At 43.5% G+C, this 14,602-nt stretch overlaps 1 protein-coding gene across 2 annotated transcripts; it reads left to right on the plus strand.

Moving 5' to 3' along the window:
* The first annotated feature begins 1,912 nt into the window (after positions 1–1,912).
* Positions 1,913–10,238, plus strand: Mrps36 (mitochondrial ribosomal protein S36). 2 transcript variants are annotated; one of them, XM_028884836.2, is made up of 4 exons: positions 1,913–2,053; positions 6,385–6,448; positions 8,656–8,843; positions 9,999–10,238. In XM_028884836.2, the coding sequence occupies exons 1-4, from the start codon at positions 2,015–2,017 to the stop codon at positions 10,014–10,016; spliced, it is 309 nt and encodes a 102-aa protein (XP_028740669.1). In that variant the 5' UTR covers positions 1,913–2,014; the 3' UTR covers positions 10,017–10,238. The 2 variants fall into 2 exon arrangements, with proteins under 2 accessions (XP_028740669.1, XP_037065358.1); XM_037209463.1 differs by having other exon boundaries at positions 1,935–2,056; positions 6,388–6,448.
* The last annotated feature ends 4,364 nt before the right edge of the window (positions 10,239–14,602 follow it).

Genomic DNA, 14,602 nt, shown 5'->3' on the forward strand with positions numbered 1-14,602 from the left:
AGTCTGAGACCAGCCTGGTCTACAGAGTGAGTTCCAGGACAGCCAGGGATATGTAGAGAGACTCTGTCTCAAAAAAAAAAAAAAAAAAATTAGACCGTGAAACTTTTGAATACTCTCAAACTGGGAAAAACTGTAGTTAATTATCAGGAATAGTGAGTTATAGAAAACAGAAATAAACTGAAACCAAGCAACGCCCACCAGCAAGGGAAGAGGGCTTGGCCCCATTCAATCAGAACTGACCCTACCTTTTGTGCTCTAGGTAAATCCAAAGAGGGTTTTTTTTCCTTTCATTACAATTTTTTCATACATATTCTGATTATTATTTTTCCTCCCCCTACTCCTCTTAGTTTCTACCCAGCTCACCTCCCTCCCATCCAGATCCACACCCTTTCTGTCTCTGGTTAGAAAACAAACAGGCATCTAAGGAATAATAATAAAATACAATAAGATAAAACAAAAACAAATGAATTGGAATAGGACAAAATAATAGGACAGAGTTCAGTTCCCGTATACATGTTGATGGTTCACAATCAGCAATAACTCCAGGTATAGGGAGATCCAGTGCCTCTCAGCTCCAAGGACATCTGCATTCATTTGTACAACCCCCATACACATAATTGAAAATAAATCTTATGAAAAAAATTGATAACTGAGAGGCTGGAGAAATAGCTCAGCTGCTGAGAAAGTAAAACTGCTTTTGCAGAAGATCAGAGTTCGGTTCCCAGCACCTAGATCAGGAAGCTCACAGCTGCCTGTCATTGCAGGGAATTGGATGCCTCTAGCTCCTTGGGCAACTGTACTCACATGCATATACAAATAGACAGCCAAAGAAAAAGTACAAGAAATGCATAAATATGCAAAAACACATAGGCTCACACACACAGGAATCCCATAAAAACACAAAACCGGAAGCCATAATATATATGCAAAGGACCTGTAAGGTTTAAATAAAAGTGTCCTGACTTAACATTATTAGACAAAGGACCTCCAAAGACGCTGTTGAGTTCATTTGGTGTTGGCCATCTGCTGTCTGGCACAGTGCCTACCCTTAAGAGTGGTTTATTTCCCCAGTGAGACGCCCTTGGAGAAAATTAATTTTTCATTTCCAAGTGGCTATTCATAGGAGATAGGCTCTGGGTTAGGAATGGTGGCAGAGATCCATTTCTCCTTTTCAGCTCTAGATCCCCATCTGGTGCATAACCTACACATGCTGCCACTGTCTTGTGAGTTCATCTGTGTGCCAGCCCTGTTGGATCTAGAAGGCCCTGTTGTATTCTTCGGTGTCCTCTGGCCTCCTCTTCTGCAGAGTTCCCTGACCCCTGAGGGGAGGGATTTGATAGAGACATCCTTTTAAGGTCTGAATATTCCAAGGTCTTTCATGATGCATGTTGTCTGGCTGTAGGTCTCGGTATTTGTTCCTATCTGCAGCAGGAGGAGACTTCTCTAATGATGGCTGAGCAAGGCAGGGATCTATGTAACTTCAAAGGTTTTTGTTTTGTTTGTTTGTGAGACAGGGTTTCTCTGTGAAACAGTCCTGGCTGTCCTGGAACTCACTCTGTAGGCCAAACTGGCCTCGAACTCACAGAGATCCACCTGCCTCTGCCTCCCCAGGGCTGGGATTAAAGGCGTGCGCCACCACTGCCCGGCAACTTCCAAGTTTTATTAAAATTATTTGTTAGGAAGCCACAGGAGATTGTATGACTTATGTTTCAGATTAAATCTGGAACTGTACTGAAATTAGAAACTAGCTATCTGTGGGGGAGGGAGACATGGCCCTAGATACCTTGGGTTGGTGAAGCAGATAGTTGAACCGGTGGCTGCAAAAAACGCTACAATAGAAACGGCCGGGGCTGAGCGCCTAGGAGGGAAGAGGGGCGGGGCCGGGCGCGGAGGGGGTGGAGCTGGCTCTTATAGCTCCTCAGTGACATCACACAGGCTCCGCCCCGCGCTGCCCACTCCCGATACTTGTGCGGCTCGCCGGCGCCCCGGAAGCTGCCCCTGGTCGGGGGTCACGATGGGCAGCAAGATGGCTTCCGCCACCAGGGTCGTGCAGGTAAAGCCTGGGCCACTCCCGCGCGTGGGAGGAAGGGAGGGAGGGAGAGAGGGAGGGTGCAGATGCAGCAGCAGCGCCCGGAGGCGAGGAGGAGAGGCGGTGGCAGAGAACGCGCTGTGACCGCGGCCCTGAGCAGGGCCAGCGGGTGTTGTGTCTTGAGGATGGGACCTCGGTCGGGCTCCAGGTGCCCGGGAGTTAAGTGGAGCCTGGCGCCGAGGGTTCGAGCCGCGCGCCGGGAGGGTAGCTTCTGGGAGTGCAGGCTCGCGCTCGTCCGAGGTCTCTGGATTCCCCAGCACTTCATTAGCCCTAGGAGTCCGCGGACTTACGCTGCCCTCCATCAGTTTAGCCAATCGCCGTTTAAAACTGTCCGTGATTTCCCCTCAGTCGGCCAATCCGAAGGAAGGCCGTAGCGGGGCGGGGCAAGGAAGCAAATCCTAGTTCTGACCTGGTGTCCCTTCAAGGACTTGGGAATGGCCGGATACCTGGCCTCTTGGGCTGTCTGCTCCCCCACCTTGAACCTGGTCAGATCCGATCTCTTCGGGGCGCCTGGCCGCAGATGTGGAAATGTGTGAAATGTCATGCTAGTTAAGTTTATTACCGACTAGTGTGTGTGTGTGTTTCAGGGTTGGTTTGCCAAGCCTTTTCCCATTGTGCTTAGATAGGCTGCTAGAGTAGCATTGCTAATCCACCCATCAGTTACTAACTCCTGACAGCTTTTTGTATCTGCTTCCCCAGCTGTGGCCTCTAACTTAACAGGAGAGGTAAAATTCATGACTCTGTAGACACAGCCTTTTGTAATGAGAGAGTTTTTAAAATTCGGAATATGGAGTATTTTCTGATTAACTTTCACTTTTGTCGTAAGGACATTTTCCTTTGCACGAACACATCTGATTAAAGACCTTTTCCCTGAAGTTGTCTGAATGGTGGTGACCTTTGGTACCATCGCAATGACTGATCTTCAGTCACTTGTTCAGTTGGTGGGCACTGAGCATCGAGGATTCTGCAAGTACGGAATAGCCGGAAAGCCTACGAAAGTCTGCCATCCATACCATATAACCCCATGCATCAATAATGCACATATAACTCAGTCTGAAATGAGTATAGGAGCGGGCTTGTTGGCACACACCATTAATCCCAGCACACAGGAAGCAGAGGCAGACAGATATTTCTGAGGTAGAGGCCAGGCCAGCCTGGTCCACAGAGCCAGTTAAAGCCAGACCTGCATAGTAAAACCATGTCTCAAAAAAAAAAAAAAAAAAAGTTGGGGTGAGTGTGTGTGTGTGTGTGTGTGTGTGTGTGTGTGTGTGTGTGTATGTGTGTATACATAGTAAAACCACGTCTCAAAAAAAAGTTGGGGTGAGTGTGTGTGTGTGAGAGAGAGAGAAGAAAGAGAGAGAGAGAGAGAGAAGGAATTGATACAACAGAAGAAGAAACCCACTGGTGTGTAAACATGAAAAAAAGATGCCACTCATAAGTGGATTCTAGATATAAAATAAAGAACAATCAGACCACAACCTATAGAACCATGGAGGCTATATATATAGCATAGAGGTCCCTAGGACGACTGTGGCTTATAATAAATTTCGGTTTTACTCAATTATTGAAAAAAAATAGCCAAATGAATGGAAACACATGAACTATGAACCAAAGGCTGAGGGGCCCCCAGCTGGATCAGGCCCTCTGAATAGGTGAGACAGTTGATTGGCTTGATCAGTTTGGGAGGCAACTAGGCAGTGGGACCAAGTCCTGTGCTCATTGAAGGAGTTGGCTGTTTGAAACCTGGAGCTTATGCAGGGACACTCGGCTCAGTCTGGGAGGAGGGGACTGGACCTGCCTGGACTGAGTCTACCAGGTTGATCGCAGTCCTCGGGGGAGGACTTGTCCTGGAGGAGGTGGGAATGGGGGGTGGGCTGGGGGTAAGGGCTGGGAGGGGGGAGAACAGGGGAATCCGTGGCTGATATGTAGAACTGAATGGTATTGTAAGATAAAATAAAAGGGAAAAAAATGTTAAAAAAAAAAACCTACCAGCAAAAGGAAAAAAAAGAAAGAAAGAAAGAAAAAAAGATGCTTAGAAATTCTTGATGGCCAAGAAGATACAAATTCAAACCAGAAGGTATAACACATTCACCAAATAACTAAAACCTATTTTTTGTTGCTGGGATTTGAACCCAGGGCCTCATTACATGCACCCTGACTGAGCTACACACAGCCATGCGTTTTGTTTTGTTTTTCAAGATAGGGTCTTCTCTGTGTAACCCTGGCTGTCCTGGAACTCGCTTTGTAGACCAGGCTGGCCTCCAACTCTCAGTGATCTTCCAGCCTCTGGGAGTGCAGGTATTAAAGATGTGCACCACCACCTCCCCGACACAGCCCTGGTTATGAAAAGATTGACATGACCCAGTGCTGACACAGGCAGGAGCACCTGAAACTCAAAGCATTGTATAAAAAGTATTGGACCACTCTGGAAAACTGTCAGTTTCTAGTCATTAAAGTAAAAAGCATTTTACTACTAATGTGGAGTAATCCAGGAGACATGAGTGTCTCTACCTACAAAAAGACTTATCTGGGAATGTTCATGGAAGATCGAGGAGAGTTCAAGTGCTTTCTGTAATACAGTGGTCTAAGATCAGACCCCCCAGCACCCATGTAGAAATTGGCTATAACCCCGGCCTTGGGGAATGGGAGGTGTAGACAGATAGATGAATCTCCAGAGCTTGCTGGCTGGCTAGAGTAGCAAAATGAGTGAGTCCTGGGTTCAGGGAGAGTCTGTCTCAAAATATAAGACAGATGGGGGGGGGTGGTGGTGGTGGTGGTGGTGGTGGTGGTGGTGGTGGTGGTGGTGGTGGTGGTGCACACCTTTAATCTCAGCACTTGGGAGGCAGAGGCAGGCAGATTTCTGTGAGTTCCAGGCCAGCCTGGTCTACAGAGTGAGTTCTAGGACAGCCAGGGCTAAATAGAGAAACTCTCTATATTTGGCTTTTCAATTATTTGTTATAAATAAATAAATATAAATAAATATATGTTATATATATATATACATATATATATGTATATATATATATATATAACAAAAAAAAGGTATTCATCACCACCACTACCGAGCTAACATTTCAACTTACACTCCTCCCCACCCCACCCCCCCTTATTTTTTTTCTCTCTCTTTTCTTTTTCGGGACAGGGTTTCTCTGTGTAGCTTTGCGCCTTTCCTGGAACTCACTCTGTAGCCCAGGCTGGCCTCGAACTCACAGAGATCCGCCTGCTTCTGCCTCCCGAGTGTGGGATTAAAGATAGTCACAACTCTCGTTGGCATTCTTTTTTATTTCATTCATGGATTTCTTTTCACTCTGTAAACTTTTATTTATTCTTTGATCAGGAGCAGAGTGTAAGCTATAACTTAGAATAATATGGCAGTCATTGATTTTTATTGCCTTTACTCATCTACAAATTGAAATTTTTATTAAAAAAAAATCTGGACAGCAAATAGAGCAATTTTTTATTTCACTTTATTTATTTTTTGATACAGGGTCTCTCTTTATAATTCCGGCTGTCCTGAACGCCTCTAGACCAGGTTGGCCTTGAACTCACAAAGATCCACGTGCCTCGTCTCCAGAGCACTAGGATTAAAGGCTTATGCTACCACTGTCCAACATAGGGCAGGTGTTTATAATTGCCTGGTGTTTGATTGATTGTTTGTCCTGTTCTGAATTGCTAAGTACTTGATACAAACCAGGACATTTCCAGTTCTTTCCTTATCAGTCTGTAAGGCTTTCAAAACACAAGGTCACATCATCTTCATTGTTTTTATTATTTAAGTTTATTTTTTTTCTAATTTTTATTTTTATGTATATATGTTTGTGTGTATGAGCCCAGAGTAGGTATCAGATGCCCTGGAACTGGAGTTAAAGGCACTTGTGAGCTGCCTGCTTTGGTTGCTGGGAACTGAACTCTGGTCCTTTGCAAAAGCAGAAAGTGGTCTTGAGCGCTGAGCAACATCTCTCTAGCCCCTTCACTGTGGTTTTTTGTTTTGTTTATTATTGTGATGTATATGGAGCACACGTGCCTATGGAGGTCAGAGGACAGCTTTTGGGAGTCCATTCTCTCCTTCTGGGTTCCACCTTGTCTGTCAGGCTTGCTTGGCAAGTGCTTTTATTTTTGAGGACGTGTATGTGTGTGAGTGGAGGCTGCCAGAGGTAGCATCCCCAAGGAGGCCAGAGGTATCACATGCCCCTGGAGGTACAGGCAGTTGTGAGCTGCCCTGATGTAGGTTCAAGGACTAGGTTGTTGCTTCTAATGAGGTCATTTTTTTCCCCATGTGTCTTATTTTCCTTCAGGTAGTGAAACCACATTCTCCATTAATAAGGTTTCCTGACAGAAGAGACAATCCTAAACTCAGTGGTGAGTTGTATTTCATTTAGATATATTTTTTAAATGTGCACCTTCATATTTAGAAGTTAATATAATGGCAGTATTCCTCACTTTATAATAAGGTAGGTTGTTGTATTTTAGATCAAAATGGTACCCAAGTAATTAACTTTTAAAATTTATTTATTTATTTATTTATTTATTTATTTATTTATTTATTTTTATATAGGATCTAAGTAACTCTGGCTTACCTGGAACTTGATATGTAGACCAGGCTGGCTTTGAACTCACAGAGCTCTTCTGCCCCTCAGAGTGCTGGGGTTAAAAGTATATACCACCACACCCAGCTAGTAATAAACTTTATTTTATTGTATTTTTTAAAAGATTTATTTATTTATTATGTATACAGTGCTGTGTCTGCATGGCCAGAAGAAGGCACCAGAACTCATCATAGATGATTGTGAGCCACCATGTGGTTGCTGGGAATTGAACTCAGAACCTCTGGAATAACAGTCAGTGCTCTTAACCTCTGAGCCATCTCTCCAGCCCTTATTGTATTTTTTTAATAAATTAAAAAACATGTTATGTGTATCAATGTTTTTTCTGCTTGTATGTATGTGTACAACATGCCTGCCTGGTGTCCACAGAGGTCCTAAGAGGACATCAGATCCTCTAGAACTGGAGTTATGGATAGTTTTGAGTCACCAAGTGGGACCTGGGAATTGAACACAGATCTCCAGACTTAGCACAAGTGCCATTAATCACTGAGCTGTCTCCTGGTCCCTAAAGGGAGTCTGGGGCAACAGGCTTTGATGATGTGAACCCTTTAGAGGGTAAGTGTGAACTTCTAATGGCTCCTGAGCTGTCTCTTCAGCTCAAGAGCCATTTGCTCTTTTGAGTCAGGGTCTTGCTAGATAGTTCTGCCTGGCCTAAAACTCACTATGTAGACCAGTCTAGTCTCTTATTTTTTTGTTTGTGAGCCTAGCCTTTAACGGCTGAGCCATCTCTCCGGCCTGAGGCTGGTCTCTTAATCCCAGTGATTCTCCTGCCTCTGCCTCCCAAGTGCTAGAATTACAAGAGTGTGTACCACTATACCTGGCCTAGTAACTTACTTCTTTTAAAACTGTTTTCACTGTATTTATCCTCTGTGTGTGTGTGTGTGTGTGTGTGTGTGTGTGTGTGTGTGTGTGTGTGAGCTTTCAAGTGTGCACTTGTCACAGTGCATGTATGAAGTCAGGACAGCTTGCAGGAGTGAGTGCTCTCCTTCTACACGTGAGTGCTGTGCCAGGGATAAACCTAAGGTCATCAGGCTTGGTGCCAGGTACCTTTATCTTCTGAACCATCTCTTCAGTCCTAATTTACTTTCTTTAAACTACTTTGCTAGGTATGCATGGAGTCGAACACCTGTAGTCCTAGTTACTGAAGAAGTTGAAGCAGAGGATCAGTTGAACCCAGGAATTCAAACATAGTGAGACCTTATCATACAAAAAAAAAAAAAAAAAAAAAAGACGTGACTCAGTGATTATTTGCTTAGCTTGTACAAGAACCTGCGTCCAACCCCAGCACTTCTAACCCAAAACAAAGACTACTATTCAAAAAAAGAAAGAGAGAAAAAGGCTGAGTGGTGACACACCTTAAATCCCAGCACTTGGGAGGCAGAGAGGCAGGTGAATACTTGTGAGTTTGAGGCCAACCTGGTTTACAGAGAAAGTTCCAGAACAGCCAGGGCTACACAGAGAAACCCTGTCAAAACAAAAAAGAGAGTACTATTTCTTTCAAAAAGAACATTACGTGTGTGTGTGTGTGTGTGTGTGTGTGTGTGTGTGTGTGTTCAAGAAACCATATATAGTGGTGTATACCTATAATTTTAGCACTCAGAAGGTGGAGGAGGAGGATTGCTACAAGCAAATTGAAGAATGACATGATTTACTTATTTAATGTGTATAGGTGTTTTGTCTGCATGCATGCCTGTGTACCATATGCACACCTGGTACCTACAGAGGCCAGAAGAGGGAGTCAGATCCTCTGGAACTGGAGTTACAGACAGCTTGATTGCCTCTGTGGGTGCTGGGAATTAAACCTAGGTCCTCTGGAAAAGCCAAGTGCTATCTCACCAGCCCCAGTGACCTGTTTTAAAGGACAGCTTGACTATTCAGTAGTAGATAATTAAAAAAAAAAAATAACATTTAAAGACACCTGGATAATTTGTCTAATTAGTGTTTTCGTTTTTTTACTGTCAGCCTCAGAAGCTTTGAGATCTGCTGGGCTACCCTCGCACTCATCTATAATTTCACAGACTTCTAAAGGAAATACATCCCCAGATTCGCTGATGCATCCAGGGCCACCAGACACTGCAGAGATAATAAAAACATTACCTCAGAAATACAGAAGGAAACCTATATCTCAAGAAGAAATGGAATTTATCCAGGTAGGCGGTTGCCCTTTAGCACAAGATTGTGCAGAGTGCCAGGACATCTTGGCTTTGCAGTGGTCATTTGCTGGTTTACGTGTTCTTCCCTTTGTTTGTGAAATGGGGTTATAGCCAAGGGAGAGGAAGGGAGAGGCCAGAGCAGTGAGACACAAATCACTGTTGGGATCCTCAGTAGCATGCATGACATACGAAGACATAAAACCATACAGAGGGCTGGGGACGTGGCTCATTAGTAGAACTCCTGCCAACAGTGTGTCGAACTCTGGGTTCAGTCCCAACAAAACATCAAACCATCTAAAAAAAAAAAAGCTCTTTGAGTGAGGGGCTAATAACATTCTAAGACCTCAGGGAAATTTGAGGCTAGCTCATGTCATCATTCATCAATCTTTTTTTTGAGACAGGGTCTTTTTTTTTTTTTTTTAAAGATCTATTTATTATGTGTACAGTGTTCTGCTGCATGTATGCCCGCACACCAGAAGAGGGCGCCAGATCTCATTACAGATGGTTGTGAGCCACCATGTGGTTGCTGAGAATTGAACTCAGGACCTCTGGAAGAGCAGCCAGTGCGCGCTTAACCCCTGAGCTACCTCTCTAGCCCGAGACAGGGTCTTTCTATGCAGCCCTGGCTGTCCTGGAAATTTCTGTGTAGACCAGGCTGGCCTCAAACTCACCTGCCTTTTCCTCCCGCGTGCTGGGATTAAAGAATCCACCATTACACCTAGCTCTGTCATCAAGATTGAATCCTTTCTAGGTCTGAATTTATAACATTTACTGTAAATGCCTCCAAACTCTGCAAAACCCTGAAGTTTTGTTTTGTTTTGATTTTGTTGTTTTTAGTTTTTCGAGACAGGGTTTCTCTGTGTAGTTTTGGTGCCTGTCCTGGATCTTGCTCTGTAGCCCAGGCTGGCCTCGAACTCACAGAGATCTGCCTGCCTCTGCCTCCCGAGTGCTGTGATTAAAGGCGTGCGCCACCACCGCCCAGCGTGCCATGATTTCTTAGAGGCCAGTCTGAGCTTTATATTTCTAGGCCAGCCTGGGTTACAGAGTGAGACATTGTCTCAAAAAACCAGCCACAGCCTGAAGACCATTTTTATTATATAAATTATGGTCAATTTTTGACTTTATCTCATTCCTTTATGCTTCTCTTTTCAGCGTGGAGGCCCAGAGTGACCACTGTGCTTGCTGTTTGCTGTCAGACAAAAGGATTATCTTTACAGTACTGGACTTCGGAAATGTCAAATAAAAATCGTATATTAAACAACCTTAATAAATATTCTGCAAAGAGTGGAGTATGGAAACTCTAGATGGCCACTTGTATCTCCTCTGTGTATCTTGGTCAGCTTCTCTGCAAGCTGGCCTGCATACCTATTAAAGTCACATTTTTACATGTTAGCCTGTTAACTTACTCTTGATTATGAAGTGTTACCAGCGATGAGCTATTATAAGCACACAGTATCTAGTAAATGATCAAATTTTCTCTTTTCTGTTTGTTTAGACATAAAGATAATTTATGAAAAACAATTCCTGCTATAAGGAAGTTTTTTTTTTCCCTGAAATTAGATGAGGAGCAGTGAGATATTTCCACTATTATTATCTGGTTTTTTTCATTCACAAGGTTATCTGAGTATAACTGATGTAATCATACCTTATTCTAAGTAATAAAAATGTAATTTCAATAAAAGCTGGCAGTGGAATTAAGACTACGAAGATAATATAAAAGATTATTTGTACCTATATTCAGAAAAAGTATCTGTATTGTAGGGAGCATCAGCAACTGAGTGAAGTCCTGAGTGAATGTTAACATGAGCATGGCCATGTCCAGGACTCCAAGGCTTAGGCCACTCAGGAATGGTAACGCCTTACCTGGATAGGCTCAGAGGGACGGGAGTATTGGTGTTTATGAATGATCGGTCAGTGTGTGTGGAAACTAGCAGCTGCAGCTTCTTCCTCCCAGATGTTTCTCCAGCCTGAGATTGCTGTCCTACAGAGACCCGTACCCAGACTAGCTAAACACTGCCCCCACCCCGCCACACTCCCTGCCCCTGTGTGCTGTACTGATACACAGGCTGAGGTTTTAGGAGCAGTGGGAGAACCCCAGCGTTAATGTATGTGTGGCTGTGTATCATTTCTTCATTCAGTCACTGTGCCTAGTCAGGGTTCCAGAATCCAAGCCCAATGGGTTGCCACAATGTATAAATAATAATAGGTAAGATGAATATAACATAGGAACAAATATTTCACTAAAAATTACTATGGGAAGATTTTCATTTATCTTACTGTTTTTGATCATATTTGCAAATCCCAATAACTTTGACTATCTTAATGTCTGAGAGTCTCAAAATCCAACTTACTAGGCAACCAATGAAACTATAATAGGTTCCCCTGCTAGTCTTCACAAAGCTGACTAAATCCTCTTCCATACTTGTAATGATTTCTAGAATATACTTTATAAAGAAGGCATCCATAATGAGTAACCCATGATGAATGGACACTAGAATTGTGTTGTTTTCTACTTTTGTTCAATCACCTGTGGGCTAATCTTTATCATTCCAGAGTTGATTTGTTTTTCTTAAAAGTTCTGTGCTATGAATGTTGCCCTGATGAGCAATAAGGGTTTATATTTGATGTTAGCAGTAAGCTATTCTGGTAACATGGAAAGTATATAGTTCATCTTTTTTTTTTAAGATCTTTTTTTTTTTAAATATTTATTTTATGTATGCAAGTGACCTGTCTTCATGCACACCAGAAGAGGGGATCAGATCCCATAACAGATGGTTGTGAGCCACCATGTGGTTGCTGGGAATTGAACTCAGGACCTCTGGAAGAGCAGCCAGTGCTCTTAACCACTGAGCCATTTCTCCAGCCCTTGTTTTTGTTTTTGACGGGGTCTTATTATGTAGTTTGGCTAACCTGGAATGCACTACATAGACCTGGGTGGCTTCAAACGCATAGAAATCCCTGCTTCTGCAGTGCTGGGATTAAAGGCATTAACTGACATGCCCAGTTACATATTTTTTCCCAAATAAAATTATTTAGGGGTGAGGATATGACTCTATCAGTAGAGTGCTTGCCAAGCGGTCCTGAGGGCCTCAGCACCCACGTACAAAGCTGGGAGTTGCTATGTACTTGGAATCTTCCTTCTGGGAAGGAAGAAAGGCAGGACCCTGGAACTGTGGCCAGCCAGACAAGCTGAATTGGTGAGCCCTGGGCTTAGAGACTCAGAAACACAGATGGAATGGTTGAAGAAGACACCCAACACTGACCTCTGGCTGCTGCAAACGCCCCCCCTAAATACATGCATACACCACACAAAAACACACAAATTACTTTGGGGCTGTGGATAGTTCCGTGAGCTCCCGCCTGGCATTCACAAGGCCTTAGATTCAATCCCATGGCTTCAAAACAAAAAGATGGTTTTCTGCAGTCTGTACGTGTTTTACTTGGTCCTAAGTGGTGACAGAGAACTGAAGCAATAATAGCTACCTAACCACTTGCCAGACATTTGCTTTACCCAGGCAAAGTCATTTAACGTTTGGTGTTTGAGTAGGTCCTATTATAGAGAAGGTAAGTCATTCACCTAGTGACTGAATGCTGGTTGGCCAGTATTCAAAGGTGAATGGATCCAGAGCCACTGCTACACTACACTGGCATCTCAATTGCTAGTCTTTGTACACTGTTGCTATCTCCAACATGTCCCTAAAAATTAAGATGGCTGGTTTTTAGAAACATCAATTGCTAAGAAAGGGGGGCGGGGGATGCCATTTTGACAGCTGCTCCAGCTCAGAACTTTGGAATTAGCCTGTTAGTAGATCCTATGGTCTAGGAATCAAAATTTTAATATCACTCTAGCAAAGTCATCTGTTTGACCACAATAATTCTCCAACAGGTCGTCTTGGTTTTCCTTGCCCTTTCAGTCTATAAGTCTCTTAGCAGCAGAGCAAACCTTTTAAAACATCATCTGGGACCAGAGAGATGGACCCGCAGGGAAAAAAGGCTCCCACCATCAAGCCTGAAGACCTGACCTTCAAATGTGTACCGTGGCACCCCCGCCATAATGACAATAAATAAAATGGAATAAAAAATTAGCCTGATTCTATTGTTGAAGTCCAGTGGATTTTCAGTGACATATTTCTTGTACTGCCATATTTAGAACTGCAAGCACCAGCTGTCTCAATCCCTTTCATCATGCCTCACAGTTAACTTTTTTTTTTTTTTTTTTTTTCTGAGACGGGATCTCACTGTGTAGACCTGGATAGTTGGACCCGATTATCTTTTAATCTTCCACTACAAGGGGATGCTGGCATTAAAGGTACGAATGCATCTTAAATGAGTTTTTTATTGTAGCATGATTAATGTTAACTAAGAAGTTGGATTCTAATCACAACCAGGTTGGTTATGGTGTTGTTGCACAATTTTGTGATTCATGAATTGGGTAGAATTCATTACAGAATTATAGAAAGAGCTCCCAATGAACAATAGCAAAACATGTTTTTGTTGTTTATAGCCCAGGCTCTCTTGGAAATTGCAAGATTCCTGCCTCCACTTCCAGACTACTTAAGCACCCTGCCATGCCTGGCGGAGCAAGGGATGTCTGAGGATGGAACAAGAACCAGGAACGGGCCGGGAGGTTGTGGCGCACGCCTTTAATCCCAGCACTCAGGAGGCAGAGCCAGGCGGATCTCTGTGAGTTTGAGGCCAGTCTGGGCTACCAAGTGAGTCCCAGGAAAGGCGTAAAGCTACACAGAGAAACCCTGTCTCGAAAAACAGAAACAAAAGAACCAGGAACGGCAGGGGGGAATCTGATTGGTTAAATGAGCTGACTTTACTTTTTCGTAAGGGTTAAAGCACTTCTTTATGTCACCAAAAATGGGCCAGTTTGGGAGATCTTGCTGCTAGTTTCTTGGAAAGCCAGATAAGTAACTTAGTTTCTGCTTACTGTGGAACTTAAGGATGCTTGACTCCCTTTTGGCTTCATCTGGTGAACTCTGAGTAGAAGCTCAATTCAACACGAATGATCTCACAGATTTTATTAACAGAGGTTATTAAGGGCCTTACAGATGGTTCAGCTCTTAAGAACACTGGCTGTTCTTCCAGAGGACCCATGTTCAGTTCTCAGCACCCACATGGTGGCTCATAGCCATCTGTAACTCCAGTTCCCCAGGATTCAATGCCTTCTCTTGACCTCCATGGGCAATGTACACATATGATTCACAGACACACATGCGGGCAAAACACCCATACGCATAAAATAAAAGTTAAAAGCAAAGGTATTAGAACGTGTGGTTCTTGCCTTAGAATGTAATTTCGGCTTCATTTGTTTCCTCGTGAGAAAAAAGCTCAACAATGTGAAAATCAATTCTTAATTCCACCAGGGAATTGAGGTCTCAGCAAAACCTCTCTCCACCCTCCACCCTGCAAACTGGAGCGATGTGAAAACAAAACTATGACTCAAACGGAATCCATTGCTGGAGCCAGTAATTGACAGATAGATAGGCTTGAAGCGGAATTACTAATGGCACAGCGGACACTGTGACTATGTTTAAACGCTCTGTATGTTTCTCTTAATTCATTAGTTTGGATTTTATGGAAGACAAAAGACCTATTCCATAACAATGTTCAGTAGGGTTGGGTTTTGCTGCTCTAGGCCTGTTTCTTTATAAATGAGTCTTTAAGAACTTGGCTCTCCTTAAGAAGGAGGGGTTTGGCGTCCATAGCGACTGAGGAGCCAGGACAACGCAAAGCAAGACCTGTGCAAG

The sequence above is a fragment of the Peromyscus leucopus genome, chromosome 11 (assembly GCF_004664715.2).
Source record: "Peromyscus leucopus breed LL Stock chromosome 11, UCI_PerLeu_2.1, whole genome shotgun sequence".
In the NCBI taxonomy this organism is placed as follows: domain Eukaryota; kingdom Metazoa; phylum Chordata; class Mammalia; order Rodentia; family Cricetidae; genus Peromyscus; species Peromyscus leucopus.

Excerpts from the sequence above, each read along its gene's own strand:
- Mrps36 (XM_028884836.2), top strand. The coding sequence starts at position 2,015 with ATGGGCAGCAAGATGGCTTCCGCCACCAGGGTCGTGCAG. Across the intron at positions 2,054-6,384 it reads CCGCCACCAGGGTCGTGCAG|GTAGTGAAACCACATTCTCC; the intron begins GTAAAGCCTGGG and ends ATTTTCCTTCAG. Across the intron at positions 6,449-8,655 it reads AGACAATCCTAAACTCAGTG|CCTCAGAAGCTTTGAGATCT; the intron begins GTGAGTTGTATT and ends TTTTACTGTCAG.